Source organism: Megalopta genalis, chromosome 4 (assembly GCF_051020955.1).
Source record: "Megalopta genalis isolate 19385.01 chromosome 4, iyMegGena1_principal, whole genome shotgun sequence".
Lineage (NCBI taxonomy): Eukaryota > Metazoa > Arthropoda > Insecta > Hymenoptera > Halictidae > Megalopta > Megalopta genalis.
The window spans coordinates 15,178,671-15,200,958 of NC_135016.1; the positions used below are offsets into that span (position 1 = coordinate 15,178,671).

The window sequence follows — 22,288 nt, forward strand, 5'->3', positions numbered from 1 at the left end:
TAATAGATTTTTCATAAATTTAGTAATATTTATTGTACAATATAATTTCCGTCGTTACTTATGACCTCTTGTCAGCGTGATGGCAATTTGTGAGCAACATTTTGCAGAAATATATGTCTCAAATGAATATATATGTGCATCTCTATTGATTTTAATTAATTTATCAGACAGAATTTTCCGGTACACCTAATATTAATACAGAGACTAATACAGAATAATGTTTCTGAATAAGATAGAATAATGTTTATGCTAAGTATATGATAATATGTGGAATTGTCATGAGTTTACATATTTTGTGCGTGAATATGCCACGCAATAGCAAACGCACATTATTATGGTTTAATTTCACTTTGGTTTATGAAACACATCGAGAACTCAACCTTGTACAGTAATACCTTGTTTATCCGAACCAAATAGGGAAACATAAGTGTTCGTATGATAACATAGGTACTCGATTAAAGTGCAAATCTTTAATATCTTACGAATCTTACAATCAAGACTTTAGTGATTTGTGCAACAACTAGTGTTTTACCTGGATTATCTTGGAATCCATAGATCGGTCTATTTCATTCAGTTTAGGTAATATCTGCGAGTTTTTTGGTATCACATTGTCGAAAATACGCATTAAGTTGTAAGTGATTGTCACTTACGCTGTTAGTTTATTGCATTTATTGCATTTTGTTCATTGAAAACGTATGCTAAGTTTATTTCATTTGTTTTTTTTTTTATAAGTGAAAAAATATAAATAGGAACAAAAATAATTGAAAAAACTAATAAAACGTATAGGTACCTATTTGATTTCATGCATTATATAATATATACATGATGACCCTAAAAAGTATGTACAAGCAGGCACCGCGTGATTTCACATAAAGAAACATGAAAAAAATATAGAAAAGCTTCTTCTTGTTTAGAACTTAGTTTCCGAGAAAACCGAGTTTGAATATTCAAACATGAGTTTTTTATCTTTTTGTCATTCGAAGCAGTAGCAAAATTTAAAAAAAGCATTCAAGTAGTGGTCTAGTAGACTGGTCCTCCTATCATCTAAAACACATTCGATTTGTTTAGCACAGTCCCAAAAAGTTATTGCGTTTTAAAAGTTGTCCGAATATTAATAGTAATACAGTGACTCCCGTTAATGTTCGGATAACCTTGATAGAAGAAGTATTTAATAATTCATCAAAAGTATTAAAAGAAATAATTAATTTTTATTTAATTTCTATTTTATTTGTTCTTGAAGAATACGAGGGAAAAATTTGATCAATAATTTTTTAGAAGTATTAATAAGATAAAAAATGATAAATAAAATAACTCTTTTCAAGGTCTTATTCATCGTTTTGCAAATGAAATTCTCTTATTCGTAATTATTTGATACATATTAAATGGAGAAATTGCACGACATTTCGGAACAAATTATTAAGGATTAATTAATTATTCGTAATGAAATTTGTACTATTTTATAGATATGTATATAAATGCATATTATGTTTGGAAATTGAGTACAAAAACAGCCAATTTATTGTGGTAAAGGGTTTATTTTATTTGTAAAAATGGCAATTTAATTTGCAAAAGGATGAATACAACCTGCGAAAAGTTTAACTTTATGTGCTCTAAACAGGTTTATGTAATAAAATTATAAAAAGCAGCCTTCAGTATTTCCTCCTCGATTCCGAGCATTTGTTCAAAAACACTGAGATCGTTTAGTTTAATTTGATGAAAAAGTAATTCTAATTTAAAAAGTATTGGAATATTTATCGGAGTCATCGTATACCACTATTCGCAGCAGCCATAGATCCAGCTGGATTTACACGTTTCAAGTGAAATATTCGTTGTGTCGCAGTATTTGACACTAAAACAATTCAACGGTATTATTTTATTTCCTATACAGCGGGATCTCCATTATCCGGCTTAATCGAGAGACAAATGGATCGGATAAATCGAGGTTCTACTGATAATCTCGACCCGAAAAGAAAAAATGAAACGTAATATTTATATACACATTTGGAGTTTTGTAATGCTATTTTCTTTTACATTTTACCGAGAGAGAATAAAAGGATACTTTTTTGCATTCATTTAATTCTTTGCCCTGTAACAACGAGTCAGATTTATGATGAAGATCTCATAGATAATCAACTAAATACGAGTATCATTCATTTCTTCTAAAAATCGAAATAAAAAACTTGTTAGACCGATGTGAATATCGTGTGTTCATAATATCGTTCTTCTTTTGTTTGCCGATGTTGTTAGTGCTCGTTGATGCTCCTTATGAGCTTCGAGCTTTGTAGAAATTTGCACGTGGTGTGCCGTCCGAATAATATGGTTTTTTCTGTGTCTTGTGAGTCCCTTATGGTCTCGTGTCCAGTGAGTCCCTTGTGGTCTCGTGTCCAGTGAGTCCCTTGTGGTCTCGTGTGTAGTGAGTCCCTTGTGGTCTCGTGTGTAGTGAACCGTTGGCGCTGACGAGGTTCTTCTCCTGACTAGGTTGTCTTGTCTCTACTCTTGTCTATCTACTAGAGGACCGGAGTCATCCCTAATATCACCTCGGTCCTCCCTACTCCTCTTGACCTAGGGTGGGCGGCAAGGAATTACGGTCCAATCACTGCAATCCCAAATTCAGTGAGACTGCCCCAAAACGGTGGGCCAGGAGTTAGGAGGGAGAGTGGCAAAATAACTCCTGCTAGACATCCCGCGCTGATGGGCCTACGTGCCCGAACAGTGCCAGACCCAACCGTAATTGACTGGAACGGCCCGGAACAGACCCATACCGTCCGGGAACCCAAGCACATGGCCCCTGCCATAAATCCTGGCCACTTGGCCGTAACAGATGTATTGATCACATTTTGGATTTTCGTGCACGCAATGCGCTCATATTTGTGTGTCCTGTTTATGTAATTTATATCGCTTTATATCAGTTAATTTCTTTAAATAGAGTTTTGTGTGCGTGTTTAAAGTATGACTCAAATTAATTTCTGTGAAAACCGTTGTGTTATAAAAATCTAGAAATGTAAGTACATGAAGATATACATACAAGAAATAATAATAACCACCATACAACATTCAGATCGCAAAGACTTTTTTATATTGGTTTCCCTCAGATCTACGTTTTTTTTTTGTAAATTGCTTCCATTTACAAGAACAGGTATAGTGTCATGTGCAATAGCTAAAACAAAATTAGAAATGTTATAGAAATATGTATAAAATCCTAGATCCTAAATCCTATCCTGTTCTTCAGGAATTGTTATAATTTAATTGTACGAGAAAATTGTCTAAAAGAGAAACATACGCTATTTATATAAAAATATCTTTTTAGTTCTTGTAAGATTGATAGAGGATATTAAAATATTGGTAGAATTTCAAGCATTTAGTTTGTGGAGGGCTAATAATCTGGTTTCGTGTAACAAAATATTGGAATTAGTGATTGCAAGTAAACAAAAACGAGAAATACAGTTAATTTTTCGTAAATTTTGGCGCACGTATAATGTAACAATTAAAATGTATCTTCGAATCATGTATCTTTTCGAGTCAGTATCATCTTTTATATACAAAGTGCGACAAATAAGTTTTGAGACTCGGACCATATCTCAGTAACTAATAGCGCCACCTATATTTTTAGACCGACGTTTGAAAGCTGTGACATACATCTTTCCGGTAGTATCAATTTTGGTTCAATCGGTTGATAAATAGCAAAGTTATAACAGTTCTCCCTAAACAACTTTCTTGTCGATGTTAAAATATGACCAAAAATCGTTGCGTGTCAATCATTCCAAAGAAGTCGTTGCAGCCGTCAGAAATGTTCCAAACTTCCTGAAATCAATTGTTACGGGTAAAGAAACATGGAGCTTTCGGTTCGACCCAGAAATCAAGCATCAAATTGCGGAATGGAAGTCGAAAGATTCACCACAAGCCAAAAAAACACGGAAAGTTCCATCAAAAATCAAGACAATACTCATTACATTCTTCGATAGCAAAAGAATTATCCACAGGGAAATCACTGTAAAAAGTGTATTGAAACTGGAGAAGAATATTTTGATTTAAAAAATCGAAAAATATTCATACAGGGTGTCCCGAAAATGTCTCGCAATCCGAAAACGGGAGGTTTCTGAGGTCATTTGAAGTAACTTTTTTCTTCGCGAAAATTTTCTCCGAGGCTTCGTTTACGAGTTATCAACGGAAAACACTGACCAATAAGAGACGAACTCGGCTGGCGCGCGGCGGCCCAGCCAACGAGCGCACGGAGCCCAGTTCCACTCATTGGCTCGGCCGTCTCGCGCCAAATGATCTCGCCTCTGATTGGTCACTGTTTTTCTTTAATAATTTGTAAATGAAGCCGCGGATTGCATTTTCGCTAAGGAAAAAGTTGCTTCAAATGACCTCAGGAATCCCCTACTTTCGGATTACGAGACATTTTTGGGACACCCTGTATATCTTGTTTCAATGATGTTTTCCTCGGCCAACCTCGAAACTTATTTGTCGCACTGTGTACATATTTATTTAATGTATAAAATAGTTTTAATCAAATAGTTTTAATTAAATTTTAAATAATTTATAAAAACCGATTGTGTAAAGTGCTATAATGACAGCGTCTTAATGGACAAAAAGTGCCAACGCAACTAAACATTTATCATAATCTCAAACTGTTTCAATCCTCCGCTGTCGCGCTTTCTATTTGAAACACGTAAATAGGTATATGTGGCTCTCGCGCAACAATAAGGCGCCTCCTCCGTTGCCGCAGCTAGTAAGAGGGGGAATATAAACACAAAGCTGCCTTCTTGTCGCGTGAGGACTATATGTATGTCAAGCTCGGACCCAGTTCAGTTTTCAAACTGTCTCTGAAAAACTGTCCCAAAAATTTGAGAATATAATTTGAACGTTCTAGAATATAAATGAATTTCATTCTTCTCATGATAATATCACTTTTTCGAAAATAGAAATGTAAGAGATTTTCAGCATAAACACAGCGAAAAACACAAATGTTTGTGCGTTTAAGACCACTATAAAGACTTACAAACATTTTCCTTAACAAATAAAACAGGTACATTTTACGCAATTTGCTTCATACGGCAGTTACATTTTAGTTAAACGTCCCCTTTTAAATCAGTGCGCACATTTTCTTAATTGTTTGACAATGTAGCTTGTACAAGAGAAGTTTTCCTGCGATACAAATAATGCAAAACGACAGAAGAACGAAATACAACGTGGAATTTAACAAAACACATCGGAAAGCGAGTTTGAAATTTCCATTGTGAAAGAATTTCTCTAGCGTATTTCTGTGGAATCCATTAACGTGAATAAACGCTTCTGGCGAAACTTTCCATTAGCGCAAACAGAATTCATTAGCCGCTATAGCCGACAAACGTCAGATGCGTGGGAGCTGAACCGAAAAGCTTAATCGTTGAACACCTAATCGATACGGCCGTCTATGACAGACTGTTGCGATTCCAAACAGAAAATTGCCCACAATTGAGACGGCTAGGACCGTATAACCCAATGCAGATTGCGCAATCTAATAAGTTCAGAGATTTCAGATTGATATGTAACCGGCGCAAAATTGAAATCCATAATACACCCTGCTCTCTCAATCGAAACCGGTATCAAGTACAGCGTTCGCAGCATACGGAGCCACTGTTACGAATGATTCTCCGCTTCAAGGAGCAATATCAATGTGATTTGCCTTTAACAACTCGGATGCGGTTATAATTTACGCGAATTCAACTAGTTGTTGCCGTATGTATATATGTATATACACATATATTGCCATGAACAAAAAGAAACTGTGTTACGATCTGAAGCAACCAAATCATGCAATGAAAAGTTGAGGATAATAATATTTTATTACTAAATATAATATTCAAATATGAACACTAGTTTCTACATTGATTTAGCACACTACATTTTAACACAGATATAATATTTCGAATCGCCTCATTCATCATGCGCTCAAATAATACTAACACATCGTCTCCTTATAGTAGCTCCTCAGCAGCTATAAATCTGTCATCGTCGGTGCTATGTATTTTGTTTTATGCATAAATCACGTTTATGCGTGCTTCGTTGCTCTCAGCGCTCTGCTTCGCATGTAAACTCTTCATTGATTGTTTAACAGTAGTGATAGAGTGTTTTGCCAATATTAGCACTTGATACTTTCACGACTCTCATCAAGCGCATACGACTATCATTAAAGGCTACGATGACAATGTTAACGTTAGCCATCGCAGCAGATGTGTCGTTAAACGATGTCTTTGGCGCGAATTTCCATATAGCAGAGATCAGTCTCATATCACATTTCATTGCTATAGTGATCAAAAACGTTGAAATATCATTTAAGTTATTTTTAATTATCATTTAAGTTAGCTGTTGCGATCTCTTTGAAATGTGTATGCTTGATTGTTATAATGTACAATGACTGTTGTAATTTTTTATTTTGTCATTAACATTTATTTATTTACTCAACTTAACCAGTTATCTATTTTCGACAAATATACTCGTCATAACACAAAATGTTGCCATTTCATCGTGACGAGTACATTCGTAAAAACCAGCGAATTTATTAAGGATGACGTCCTTACCAAGAATCGCCTGCATCGATCCAATAATTATATTATTTCCACTTACGTCTTTTTACTCATAGCTTTTCTAGTTTTACTTGCTTATTATCATGAGTAGACTATCAATGGTCCACCAATTTAAATCGACCTATCTTCGAAACCGTCGATGATACGAAAAAATGTTTCAAACGAAATGTGGATGGTTTTTGAGGGCACGTAATCTGATATTAATAAGATTTTTCTAGGTGAACGCGTTGAGAACACATGAAGATCAACTTTATTCTTTTTTAATGTAATCATATATTTTTTATTATACTACTCGATTCAACTCGTCATTTTCTTCATAAAATTAGTAAAGCATTTATTGTAAAAAATCATTGGTTTAGAAGATATTTTAATTTTAGTAATGAATAGTGTTAGCATTCACACCTATCCAAAGTTAGTGTTCAAAAATCAGAGCTTCAGCCTGAATGCAAAGATTTACACGGTTTCTAAAAGATACAAAAATTAAGATATCTTCTAAATCAATGATTTTTCGCAATAAACGCCTTTGTATTCTTATGAAGAGAATGGCGAGCTACATCGACTAGTATAATAAAAAAATATATGATTCCACTTAGAAAAATGAAGTTGGCCTTCATATGTCCTCGACGCGGTCGTCTAGAAAAATCTTACTAATATCAAATTTCGTTTCAAACATTTTTTGGAATTATCGACGGTATCGATGTTATTTGACTGGATCGATCCTGTATTTTACATTGATTATTTACAATAACCTTTGGAAAGTGTGCGAACACCTTTCAAGCTCTAATAACTTTTTCATAATTCGAGCGAAAATTTTTATTACATTAAATTTATGAAGAACGAATTGAATCATTTTCTATTCTTTGCTTATGTACTTTCGAAATTAGCAATTTTTGTTTTGTGAATACTTTTATGAAATTCCATCTCAATAGTCTTATTATTTTGAACGTTTTATCTATTTGTATCTTCTTTTAAGTGTTCCTTACTACTTTCGAGTAAATACATTCGATTATTTGGTAGATGACCTAGGAAAATTATCTGAGTGCAAGTAGTTAATGCATTTTGCAGATCTCAGTACCCTATATGCATGATAAATATTTTATTGAATTCAATATATATAATAAAATAAATATATAATATTTAATATATAATAATAATAAATATATAATATTATATTATTATGATTATATTATTATTATATTATTATATAAATATATAATATTTTATTGAATTTAATCATTGAAAGATGTCAAAATATCTAGATTTCTTCCAGTTACTGGTTGAAAGTGATGAAGAACAGCAATGTTCAATATCCTCGATTGTTGTCAGCTCGTCACAACGTTAATTAATATCAACGAAATTTTCAGCATGCATATAAATTACCAGTATTTACTAATGGCAATGTTTAAATTTTCGTTACAAAAGTTGGAATGCCTTACTTTTTAATTCTTTTTTGTTGTTCTAAACCATTGCAATTTTTGTGAAAAATTGTTTACTCACTGTTCAGTAAACTCTTTAATATATCTAAGAAATTTGAGTGACTTAGTCCAATTTTTAAGAAGTTGTTCCGCCTTAAAAGGTATCTGAACATTTCACAGAGTGACTGTAGTTCCGGACGCACATTGGCGAACTGTGTCTTTAACTTCTAACGAAGCCAACAACAATGATGGCGAAACATTGGGGAAATTTTCCTATCTTCCCAAGGCTTACTCCCGAGATACTTTTAGCACTCGAACGGCGAACGTACACTGCCCGGACAAAATTATAAGTCACCTAGGAAATTATTAGTATAGGAACTTAGTATGATACGTTAAAATGCATTTCATGTAAAGCAAAATAGTTCATTTCTAAGTAACACTTTCATACATTTTGCTGAAAGGAACAACAAATGTTTGACTTAAACCAAAATAGTACAATTTTGCTTGGATAAAATTAAACGACATTATTTATAAAGTCAAAGCATCCTCGACTAGACATTGCTCGTAATCATTTGCACTGCAACCAATGCAACAGAAAATAAAGATACAACCAAAATTATAAAAGAGTATTTTTAAGCTCAAAATATTCTAGCTTTAGATTGGCCAGCACGGTACCTCCAGACCCGAATATTGTAGAAAATATATGGAGACAACTTAGTAGGAAATTATGCGAAGGAGGCGAGCAAAATAATAATATTAAGAATTTAAATGAAGACATTTTAAAGGCATGATCAGACTTACAAGGAGAACTTATGATCATGGAAATCGCTTCGAAATGAGAAGGGGTTTAAGTTACAGTACATATCTAATATCAAAGAAGCCTAATAGGAATTTTCAAAATGGGACTCTATTTTTTAGATATTTTTATTTAATGTTTGTACGTAGCCATATGGATAACATATGCAGAATGTTCGTTTGAAAATTTTAAATCTAAATACCTCGAAAACAATACGTTTTCGGGAAAAATGTTAAATACAAAAATTACTCGATTTCAAAAAAGGCTGAACTTTTGTATGAAACATTTCTCCCGGAAATGTGTTGTTTCCGAGATATGTAGATTTTAAGTTTTCAAATGATCGTCCTATACGTATGTCATCTATATGGTTGCATACAAACTATGTAAGTTTCTCAATATTGAGTATGCAATGTAACTTTAATCCATTCTCGTTTCCAAAGCGATTTCCACGAACATAAGTTTCCCTTGAATCAGAAGTAGATAAGACAGTCATATAAGAGTCTACCTAAACGAATGATGGTGATAGTAGAAAATAAAGGAGGCTCTATCCACTGCTACTATTCTAAGAAATGTAATAATATTATTTAATTTTGCACATTTTCTTCATTTTTATAAATATTGTCTTATAATTTTGTACAAATAAAATTGTATCATTTTGGTTTAAATGAGACATTTTTTGTTACCTTCTGCAAAATTTATGAAAATGTTACTTAGTGATAAACTGTATTGCTTTACATGTAAATGCATTTAAATGTAAGTATTATATTAGGCTCCTATACTAATAATTTTCTAGGTATCTCATAATTTTGGCCACCAGTGTATCTGAAAAAATTATAACTTACTATAGATCTTTATGAAACATGTGTATCAATTTAATTTAATTTAATTTAATTTAATTCAATTCGATTTAATTTAATTCAATTCAATTGTCAGTAACTAGATAGTCAAATAACAATATTTAATATAATGTTTCTACGAGAATCTACAAGGTGTTTTTTCTACTCTTAGATTAATGACATCATCAAAATGCCTGGTTTCGGACTTTTTCTTTTATGGTCGTAGTTATCGGAATTGTAAAAATCTTTCTACGAGGAATATGTTGATAAACTTTCTCACTCATGTCTATGTTATAATTAGACAAATACATATTTCTATAGAAAACAGATAGAACAATTTAGAAGCGCATATTTCTGTTTCCGAGGAATCTGCAATTTTCCGATCTTTTCCTGATTTTCCATTTTTTACAATTACAGTTTGCAATCAGAAAATCTGAAAAAATTCACTAATATGCGACTTGTGTACCAATACATGCAACATCTTATTTAAAATTTTGCAAACCATTGGAGAAGAATTTTCCCTGTAACGTACAAATTATAGGGTTGAAATTTTGCACAGAGGGATTTTTCTTGGTCAGCTATCGAACAGTATAATAATAGTAATTGAAAAACTTCTAAGGGCGAGTTTGACCATCTTATTCAGCTAGGCCCTTTTCTAAGTCCTATTGTCAACAGACAAAACTCTGTGTATTGCTTCGGATCAATTTTAACCGCGTTTACGAGTATTAGGAAGAATCAGAATTGAAAATATAGGTGTGGAAATTTATTTAATTAATATTTATGGATAAGCGTTATTAATTAACACCATCTAACATTGACAAAATTGATATTGAAAACAATTGTCATTTATTGTAACTCAAATTATAATCTGTCATAACAATCGCAAAATGTATTGTTAATTTTGAATATTTTTATGACATACCAGTATAGTTTTCGTGCATATTAGCATAGATTTCTTGCATGTTACCATATCTTTCGTGCACAAATAGCATATCATTGCCACATATTTATTGAGCATAAATATCCGGAGACTGGTTATAATAGAAAATTCTATGAAATTTCAATAAATCTAATCTTGTTATTTTTATTTATATATTTATTTATTTATTTAAAGTCGCATCCACCTCTGTTGGTTAACATCTTGTTAATGTTAGAAAACAATATACGTTAGTCACGCTTAGATGTTCCGATTTTTGGTGTATTTTATGAACATTACATTTTACGTATCTGATATATCGATTAGAACAGATGCTTCGAAGTACATACCGTGTTGGATGATCGTACAAGTTGAACACATTCTGAGAGGAGCCGAATTTAAAAAGACGCAAACGCGTCGAACGAGAGGAAAACGTTTTATTGAATAGCTGGTCGGAATTTTAAAACGATAAGCGAACCAAGCCATTGTTCCGCTGCAGAATATGGGAACATTATCTTCGCATAGAAAGATCTTAAAAGCTCAAACAGAAAACTACGTTGTTTTTACAAAAAGTGACTGGACCCGAAGCAGAGCAAGGGCGGACAAAAGAGAACTGTCTTTATTCCTTTCCTGTCTAAAAAAGAACAAAGATTCTTGCGAGGAAGACGTCGACGACGGTACTTTCAGCAGCCATTTGTTTCCTTAATCTATAGAAGGATTAATTAGCCGCTCAGAATGTTAAAAGTGAGGTCGCGAACGTGACGGAGTTGAAGATGAAAGGAAAACTGTTGGTTACTATTGTAAGATGTACAAATTGTTGCACTTCGCTGTGTTCTAGATACCACGCTGAAATTATCTTTTTGTTTCCATTTTACTTAACCCTCGGTCTGTGTCCATTTCTTTTCAGCCGTAATTTGTCGCTTGGTGACAAATTTAAGTAACGATAAAGGATCGATGTGGCGGAAAGATACACAGTGGGTAGAATGCGGATCTTTATGCAAAATAAGAACTGTTTACACGAATCGGAAGGAATAAATCAAATAGAAATGTTTGTCTTCCATTTGGAGCGAAGAAATCATTGAAATGATTTTAATAAGCTAGCTGCTTCTAGAATAATCAAACCAGTGAAAACGAATGGTTTCGGATTTTTTCAATTACGATTCTTGATATTATAAAAAAGTCTCCATGAGAAATTTTCAAGTATTATTTTCTATTTAAGTATACATTATATGATAGAAATCGTATAATGTTTCAGTAAATCAAATATTCTCATAGTTATGAAACAATATGCATTAGTTGCGATTAGGGCTCGGTAATTCTAGTGTTAAATCTTGGCTGCTTATTTTTGTTACAAATGCATAAAATACGCAATGCATGAATCACTTCTTCGTAGTTTAAAATCGAAGGTAAGGTAAGATTAGTGTACAGGGTGTCCCAAAATTACGTTACTTCTGGAAAATAAGATCATTTGATGTAACTTTTTCCTTAACGCAAATGCAATCCGCGACTTTGTTTACGAATTATTAACGAGAAACAGTAACCAATGAGAGGCGAGATCAGCTGAATTGGACTCGCCTCTCATTAGTCAATGTTTTTCGTTAATAAAAAGGAAAAAGTTACGCTAAGGAAAAAGTTACTTCAAATAACCTCAGGAATCCCTCATTTCCTGATTTTGAGTAACTTTTGGAACTTAAGGAAGTAACTCGTGGAACCTAGATTAAGACGATAATGTTGAAGCTATAGTGTTTAATACAGATAATGTAACGTAGAAAATATTCTATAGAGGATGAGACATTTGACAAGAGACACCTGAATAACTCGCTTGTTTTTGACAATAGAAGAAAAAGTGTCAAACAAAAGTTGTTTGATTTCGTGGGGCACGTAATATGATGTCGATAATTTTTTATAACTGAAGGCGTAGAGAACATAAGAAGATCAAACTTGTTTCTCTTTTTTTTAATGAGATAACTTAATATTTTATCCACATTCTGATAAAGCCTTTTAAGACGAATACAATGACCTATGAATGGAGGTTATTCAAACATACGAATTATAGTGAAAAACATATTCTTTCAATGAACTTTTAAAATATCTTGAATATTTTGCTGTTGTTAACACTATGCCGTCCGCAGATCTTAGATATGATTCTTTTGTTTGACGCCGGCATAATAGCTTGGAAATTTTATATATATTCCTAATATTTATAAATTAGGAATATAAATTCCTAAAATTAAGACATGTCATCCAAGAATTTTCGTACTTAATTCTTAGTTAAATAAGCACAATGCTATAGTTAGTTTGCTGCCTTTTAACACCCAAGAAATATAGTTCGAATGTTATTTCAGTTTTTTAAAATGGCACCAAAGTGGTACCACCGGCATACAACAGATAGTTTTTGCATGGTACCAGCGTGGTGCCACCGGACGGCATAGTGTTAATATGTTCCTAATATATTACTAGTTTGTCCTTCGACTACATTGCGACTTTGCATTAACATTCGGTTTTCAAAAATGCGTTGTACAAATACGGATAAAGTAAATACGATTTTCATTTACGGCAAATGTCGTAAAGTTGTAAGGGGAGCAGTGCGTGCCTATGGTGAAAGATTCCTCGATCGTATCGGACTTTCATTGTCAATGTTGTCACATATTGTAAACACGTTTCAAGACACGGGAAGTGTGGCAAACAGATCACCCAATCGAGTTAGAAGAGTGGCTAATGAGGCGAATGCGATAAATATTTTAGCCTCTGTAGAACAAAATCCGCATGTTAGTACAAGGAAACTTGAACGCGACAAAAGAATTTGTTTTTCATTGTAATTTACATGTTGTAACCTTGAATGACCTTCATTTATTGGAAGGTCTTGAAAGAGACCCTATCAAAATGTAAAAAAGAATCAGGTCAACCCATTTTAAAAAACAAGTTTTACTCTCATCTGTCCTCTACGCCTTCAGGTATAAAAACATTATTGACATCATATTATGTGACCTTCGAAATCAAACAACTTTTGTTTGACACTTTTTTTTTCTATCGTCAAAAACAAGCAAGCTATTCAGGAGTCCCGTTTCAAATGCTTACCCTATATATTATATCCATGTGTAACTCTACAAATGTAATCCTACAAATGATCACTACTTGCTATTAACCAGATACGACATTAAATAAATAAATTTAAGAAAAATTAGTATAATTAACCCGTTTAGTGCCGGGCGAAAAAGAGGTGCTTATGCGAGGATGACCGGCCGAATTTCACGATTTTATTAGGATTTGGAAGAAGGCTCATAAAAACCAAACAAAAAGCAATATTTACATAATTCAAAAAGCAGTGTATCAAGGACAAAATAGAGAATAAAACAATGACGATAATTTTTCTGTCGTAATGAAATTAGGCTATTTATACCGTATTTATTTACTTATAACGCTACAAAGTGCGGGCCGATATATCGGCCTCCGGCCCTAAAAGGGTTAATAACGATTTCAAACCTAAAACTCAAGTTGAGCTATTGAAGGGCACAGTAAAAAATCTGACTAACTCTCCTTTATCTTCCGACACTGTGTCTGTCCTACTGCGATAATTCTGTCAACTTAGCTTATTCGATAAACTATTTTAAGTATCATTTATTATTAATAACCATGGTCAATGAAATGCAGATGTTCATTGAAAATCCTAATTTTGAAAAAATTTCATAGAAACCGGCATGAGATATAAATTCAATTTGTCAATAATATAGTAAATAATAACAGTATAGTGAAAATTAGGTAGCTACATGAGTGTATAAAGATCCGCAGTCTAATTATCAGATTAGTAAATTGAAAGTAATTCTACTTTTTGTTTAATGATACGAAGTTCAATTTCTGTCGCTAAATTCATTTAGGGATGGTATCAGACAGTGATGAGAACACACTTTATCCCAGCCAATCGAAGCGCGCACAGCTGTTTCGATCCGCCCGTTGTAAAGTTAGAAAAATGCCCGGCGTGATAATTAATTTACGAGAAACGACGGTGATTAAGACGATGAAGTTCAGGGCTTCAGCATGTTCCGTATACGCGCGCCATACTTTCTACATACACGGATATTCTAATGTTGTGCTGACGAGTTCCGAACGTTTAATTTCGTAAACTGAATCGCGGTCGCTGTCAAAATCGATTAAATTCATAGTGAAATTAATTGCGGAAATAACCGATGATATAATTTGCAATAATAAGGGTGGCTGCGGCGGACCTACAGTAATTCAATTGGTCTCTAAATTGGTAATGTCTTTGATAAATGCAATCGATGAAATGTTCATACAGTATAACTCGTTGCGGAATTGATTAAACATTACTTGGCTGCGAAATAATAAATATGGTAATGCTTTAATGATTGCAATGTATCAAATTTTAGTCTGCTACGCGGAGGATAATGAAAATCAGATGTTTTACGATTATTCCGACGCGTTTCATCGTTCTCCGTGATTCTCCACTTTATCTGAACATCTCTTCACATTAATAATGCTGAATGTCGTTTTAAATAACTATGTTTTTGCAAAATGATACACGGATAATATACAAGGTGTCCCAAAATTATGGTGCTTCCGGGAAATGAGGGATTCCTGAGGACATGCGAAGTAACTTTTTCCTCAGTGAAATTGCAATCCACGGCATCGTTTACGAGTTAACAGCGACCAGTGAGAGACGATATCGGCTGGCACGAGACGACCGAGCCAATAAGCGGGACTGAGCTTCGACAGCTCGTCTTTCATTGGTCAGTGTTTTCTGTTAATAACTCGTGAACGATGCTTCGGAGAAAATTTTTGTAAAGTAAAAAGTTGCTTCGAATAACCTCAGGAACCCCGCATTTTCCCGGAAGTACCATAATTTTATAACTATTGGGTTGGCAACTAAGTAATTGCCGATTTGTTCAATGACATAAAAAATTATTTTTTACTTGGAATGAAGTTTAATCTGTAATGTATTTTCCATTTTGTTCGATGACCTTTTGCCATCTCTCTGACAACTTGAAAATTCCACGCTCGTAGAAAGTCTGATCCTTTTCGGCCAAAAACTGAGTTAAGTGAGATTTTACAGCGTCATCATCATTAATAGTTTTACCACGAAGGGAGTTGTCCAGGGATCGAATTAAGTGGTAATCCGATGGCGCGAGATCAGGGCTATATGGTGGGTGTAACATCAATTCCCAACCAATATCCATCAATTTTTGCCAAGTGGACAAAGACGTGTGCGGCCTAGCATTGTCCTGGTGGAAAATGACACCTTTACGATTGATCAATTCTGGTCGCTTTTCCTTGACCGCTGCATTCAATTTGCCAGTTGCTAACATTCACGGATAATAAAAAATAACATAATAGTAATAATAATAATAATTTTATAATATAACATTTACAGATATCATAAAAATGGGAGTGAGAGACATCTAGAACTGAAAGCGGTAATTAGTTAGTTGCCAACCCAATAGATTGAACATTTTTATACACAGTACATATTTATACATTAATTTGCAGAAATTGACATGAAATAAAAATAGAAACTAAAAGGAAATTAAATGATTAGTGTGATTGTACCGATGTTTTTTTATATGAAGATTATTACACGTTCATAAGGGTTAATAATAATAACAAGATACTATTACCGTAAAAATTAAAAATGCAAATGTGGACACTTGATAGCTTTAACATGAAATTAGCTATGTTAATTTTTCGAATGGTATTAAGAATCGATCTCGCGGCCTAAAATTTTGAAAAAATTCACTGTTACGTATGCCGTCAGGTAGGCTAACATTAATTTTTTTCGCAATTTGTCGTTACAAAGAACAAGAGAAACAAGAGCTTAATCTATGTAACTATTCTTGTAGGAGGAAAATTTATTATCGAATAATATCAACAAAGGTCAATTTGGTTTGAAGACGCATTTGACAATCTTTGATACATCACCATTTTTCTGTTTTGACTCGTTCGTACATAAAATTAATTGCAATGTAATGAAAAACTAAGAGGAAATTGAATTAAGAACAACTATCAGAAAATTGATCAAGGAATTAATATCGATACTTAACAGTAATTTAATGGTGCACTAAAAATGATTATTTTACATTAATTTATAAAGATAACAAGAACGTGTGTATTCCAATTTTCATAACGATATGTGCCTCGAAAATCTCAATAATACAATTTACAGTCAATCGTAAAAATCGCTGTACGCATGCATTTCGAATACAACAAACATAAAATCGAAGGTTTTGAATATTTTCATTAACTAAACTATTAGTTGAAATTAAACGGATCCGAAAGGAAAAGAACCGTGACCTTATGTTTTTTTGTTACAGACTACAAATAGACTGAAAGAGTCACAGGTACATACAAGGTGATTCACTTAAATTGAAGATCTAATTTATTTTCGTTATTACGAAACGTAGGAAGAAATGACAAAATAGTATTCAAATGGTTTCGAAGCGTGCATCTGACGATATTAAAGAATCGTTCTACCAATGTCAATTTAATGATTTTTTTAAGTCATCGACATTTTCTTTGCACATTAATGTTCATTTTTCATAGTATAGCGTTGTTGCTGGCATAAAAACGAGTTAAATAGCCTGTATTATCATGACCTTGGGATAACCTTGACAATTAAAAAATGAGTTGAAAGAATACTGAAACAGTGTAAACTTACCTTATTTGATTACGAATACTCGAAGTGCTGAGCACCGTTTTATGTTCTTTAAATTTTAACTCACTTTTTAATTGTCAAAGTCATGGTATTATATATCATTGAACTGATACTGATGCAAGTAACAACAACGTGCTATAAAAAAGCAAACGTTACTAAGCAAAAGAAGACGATGCTCTTGAAAAAAGATCATTAAAATGACCTTAGTAGAACGATTCCTTTTTATCATCACGTGCACGATTCGAAACCATTTAAATTCTATTTTATCATTTTTTTCCTACCTTTCCTAGTAACGGAAATAACTTAGATGTTCTGATCGAGTGAACCACACTGTATATGAAAAATAGCAGTGGACTTATCAAAATAAACAACAATTTTTATTTCAATTATGATAATGATTATAATATATCAAATTTTATGAATTCGAATACATAATATTCCTCCTGACTATTAAATTTCGTGAATTTAATTTTCCGATCGTTCAAATCAAACGAAAGTAAGGAAACTTCACTATTTTCAAAATCTCTTCTATTTTAAACCAACACACCAGTTAGCGATCATAAAATGTGCGAAATAGTTTCGATTTTAAATGCGAGAATTTCGTCAGATGTATGTAGATCTCTAATTGTAGGAAAAAAAATTCAGGAATATATTTTATAAACATTAAATTTCGCAAGCAAATAGAATGTAACCACATAAATCCTCAAACATTCCTTATCTTCTTGACTTTCTAAATCCGCTTCTCCTCTTTCGCCTCGGGATTCATTTCGAATTCGCATAGGTACGTTGAAATCCTCTCCGGACCTCGGTGATGATTTAACAGATTATGTAAACAGCATAATAACTGTCGGCAAGCTTCATAAACCGTCGTACCAAAAATACGTTTTGCGTTCACAGAAAGAAATATTATGAAAGAAGCGTCGACTGTGCATCTAGTCTCTGATTCTATATGCGTTTATAAAAATACTTAAAACGCGATAAAATCAGGACTGTCGCAAGGATGGTACAGATTACTCAGATTTAGTTGTTGACTGCTCGTCAAAAGAAGACGGCGTTTAATGAGCAAACAAAACGCGCGTATCTTATGGCGATTTTTGCACGACGTGTATGTACGAAAATTTACTTTATTCTCTAAAAATATATTTAAACAATACAAAACTAATACGAGAAACTTCTGGAATTACAAGTTTACCTACGATCAGTGAGGGTTAAAATGACTCATATCGGTACATGTAGTAGGTTATGTCAAGGTTATGTCAAGCATAATACAATATTACAACAAAAAGACAAGAAAAAAGAAAACTGTTTGATATAATTAATTATTTACATAATTTAGAAAAAGTCGTACAAAATTTTAGAAAACAAAATATACTGAAAATGAGAAATGATTATAAACAATGCCAAATAAATCATATTGACATCTCTTGATCTAGTGTTAAAATAATCAGTTACATGTGTATTTCTAGAAAAAAAGACTTTAGCGTTTAAATATCACACAAGCACCCTCTGCAATCGAGTGGAGGAAGACGCCATAAAAAACTGTTATATCACGTTCCAAAACAATTTTAACATCATCTGTGTACAAATTGCGCGAAGTGTAAGTATTATTTCAATCAAAATTTAATGTCGAATGTATAAAATGCAGTAAGTTATATGAAATGAAAATATTCGAAGTTAGAGAAACTATTTTAGATTTCGAGTTGAAATGGCTTCGAATGCAAAGGCTTAATCTGCTGGATGGGACACTCTAGATAGTCTTACTGGTGAGACTCCAGCGGGCCCAAGACGCAACACCCCCCCTCTTTTCCTCGAATTCAGCCATCATCCACAGCGTCGCCAAAAGTTCATAAAAATTTCGTAATTTCGTCAATTTAAAATACGTACACGATTAAACTTGGTGACTGCGAGCTGTTACAATAAATTCGTCGAGGCAATTTCGGTCTGGTTTAAAACGTGCGTCTGTTAAACGATGTTGCAGCGACCTAAACAACTGGTAATTGGATGGAGCCGTGTCAAGCGAATAAGCAGCATGAGGGAGAACTTTTCAGCCCAAGGGGAAGATGACATCCTTTGTCGCTTCTGCTGCATGTGACACGCGTTGTGATCAAGCAAATTCAGTTGACATTTACCTCGACCAGTAAATGGACTTCTTTGCTTTACTTCATCGTGCAAGTTGAGAAGATTCTACCGGTCGATTTTCCTAGGAAAATCTTTTCTTAAGTGTCGTCACATGGAATTTGATAATTTCATCGAAATTTCTATCATTGATAATTCTTATGAACAATCGAAGCGAATTTCTCACACAGATAACTATAATGAGCAACAAAATTAAAGCTTTTATCGTCGATAATTGTTATGAGCAATCGAAATAAATTTTCAACGCAGATAACTATTATGAGCGAGAGAATTAAAGTTTTAATCAGCGATAACTGTTAGGAGCAATCGAAGTGAATTTCTCACACAGCTAACTATTATGAACAACAAAATTAAAGTTTTTATCGTCGATAACTGTTATGAGCAATCGAAATAAACTTTGAACATAGATAACTATTATGAGCGAGAGAATTAAAGTTTTAATAACCGGTAACTGTTATGAGCAATACAAAGTGAATTTCTCACACAGATAACTATTACGAGCAACAAAATTAAAGCTTTTATCATCGATAACTATTATGAGCAGTCGAAGTGAATTTCTCACGCTGATAACTATTATGAGCAATAAAATTAAAGCTTTTATCATCGATAACTGTTATGAGCAATCGAAATAAATTTTCGACGCAGATAACTATTATAAGCGAGAGAATTATAGTTTTAATCACCGATAACTGTTATGAGCAATACGAAGTGAATTTCTCACACAGATAAGTATTATGAGCAACAAAATTAAAGCTTCTATTGTCGATAACTGTGTTATGAGCAATCGAAATAAATTGCTTACAGAGGTAATTATTATGAGCGACAGAATTAACGTGCCTCTCATCGATAACAATTATGAGCACGCACATATAACTATTATGAGCAACAGAATTAAAGCTTCCATGGTCAATAACCGTTATGAGCAACTAAAATAAATTTTTCTTGCAGAAGTAATTATTATGGGCAATAGAATTAACGCGACCCTCATCGATAATTGTTATGAGCAATCGAAATGAATTTCTCACACAGATAACAATTATGAGCAACAGAATTAAAGCTTCCATTGTCGATATCTGTTATGAGCGACTAAAATAAATTCCCTACAGAGATAACTATTATGAGCAACAGAATTAATGTTCTTAAACTCTTCTTAAACTAATATTCTCAATGTTTGAAATTTCACATATCCATGCTTTTTATAAATTCATAAAGATCCGCGGTCTAGTTATGAGCAAGCAAAATAGAGTCTCCCTCAACGATAATCATTATCAGCAGTGAAAGTCATTCATAAATTATCATTTGTCACAAAAAACATTTTGATCGAATAAATAATTATTATTCTATTACCGTTTTCCATTTCTGTTGTAACAGTTGGGCTCTCTCTAATAAACACGTTTTTCTTACCGATTCGTGCCACCAAAATTCGTAAAACAACTGGTGAAGTATCACTTGGAACGAAAAACGACGAAACGCCAAAAAGTTCAGCGAACACCTAATAATAGTATAACATGAGACTTACAACGTGTCTGATGTGCTCCGGAACCCCATTAGTTAGAATCTCTTCCGTCGCGCCGGTGGCACCGGGTTCCTGTGGGGGTGGGGTGTCGACGAGGAAGGGAGACCTCGGCGGTTCTTCGCTCTGCGTCCTGTGAAGTGGCTCGTGTTCCGTTTCCTCCTTCCCCGTTGCTCCGGCTTGACCGCCGCCCAACGGCGTGCCCAGCTGACCAGCCTCCGAGTAACTTTTCGTTAATTTTCTTCCATTGAACAGGCCGTTTGTCTGGGCGCCCTGCGAGACCATTTTCACGCGATGTATCGTCCTGGGACTGAGCCGGACAGGAACTCGTCCACGGAACACGGCCGGCATTTCCGTTTGGGTCGCCTGGGTTTTCATCGCGCCGCGTTTCGGTGGCTTCTCTGAAACGAAATTCACGGTAATTCGGTGAAAATCGTTGACCAACCACGCTCGCCGCGAAAAAAGCTATTAAAACTTTCAACGATTCCAGGGATATTTCGTTAAGTAGGGAACCGGTGAACACGTACCCGCGAACTCGAATCTCCACACAGTGGGGCAAGAGGCACCCAACAACAGTGGAAAACAGTTTCTAACTGAAATCATATATATATTTGTATACAATTTCTTGATATCTTACTAAAACTAATGCTGTGTATTATTCAGGTCAAATAGATGGAAAAAGCTCAAATAAACTTATGCCCGGAAGTGCTGTATTGAAAAGATATAAACGTTCAAAAATTATACAAACGTCAGTTTATAAAATAAGCGTTGAAACAGAAGATCAATTTACTAATATTTCGAATGCATAAGGTGTCCGAAAAGTTACTCGTAATCGAGAAACGAGGGATTCCTGCGGTCATTCGAAGCAACTTTTTCTTTAGCGCAAATGCAATCTGCGGTTTTGTTTACAAGTTATTGGGTTGACAAGAAAGTAATTTCGGTTTGCATCAATAGATCGCGTTATGTTTGCGTTGACATTCTTTTTTGTTAAGATTATAATTTTTTTGTCTTCAGCTTTGGTAGTTGACGCGTTTAGGTTACTACGGAAACAAATTCCGTGTAGTTTTGATTACAACTGATAGTTTATTGTCAATTTTAACATGGAGTGCAAAAATGAACATTTTCGACACATTTTACGTTTTTATTTTAATAAAGGCAAGAAAGGGGCCGAGGTTCACAAAGAGGTACGCGATGTTTGTGGCTTGTTTAACAGAACGTTTAACGTTCGATTGTTTAACAGAACGCACGTGTCAAAATTGGTTCAAAACATTTCGTCCCGAAGATTTTTCGCTTAAAGATGACCAACCTTCTGGTCGACCTTCTGGAGTTGGTGCTAACAAAATCAAAGCCATGTTTCGGACTTGTTAAGAAGCTCGATGTTTGGATACCGCATGAATTGAAGGAAATTCATTTGATAAAACGAATCAGTGTTTGCGATACGCA

General features: G+C 33.8%; 1 protein-coding gene across 4 annotated transcripts in view; it reads right to left on the minus strand.

Annotated features, from left to right (window-relative positions):
- LOC117217425 (uncharacterized) overlaps positions 1-22,288 on the minus strand; it is a 367,343-nt gene that overhangs the window by 227,808 nt on the left and 117,247 nt on the right. For all 4 annotated transcript variants that reach the window (XM_033465133.2, XM_033465059.2, XM_033465211.2 and 1 more), the window contains exon 4: positions 20,852-21,246. In XM_033465133.2, the coding sequence (XP_033321024.2) occupies positions 20,852-21,246 (395 nt within the window). The remainder of the gene's footprint in view (positions 1-20,851; positions 21,247-22,288) is intronic.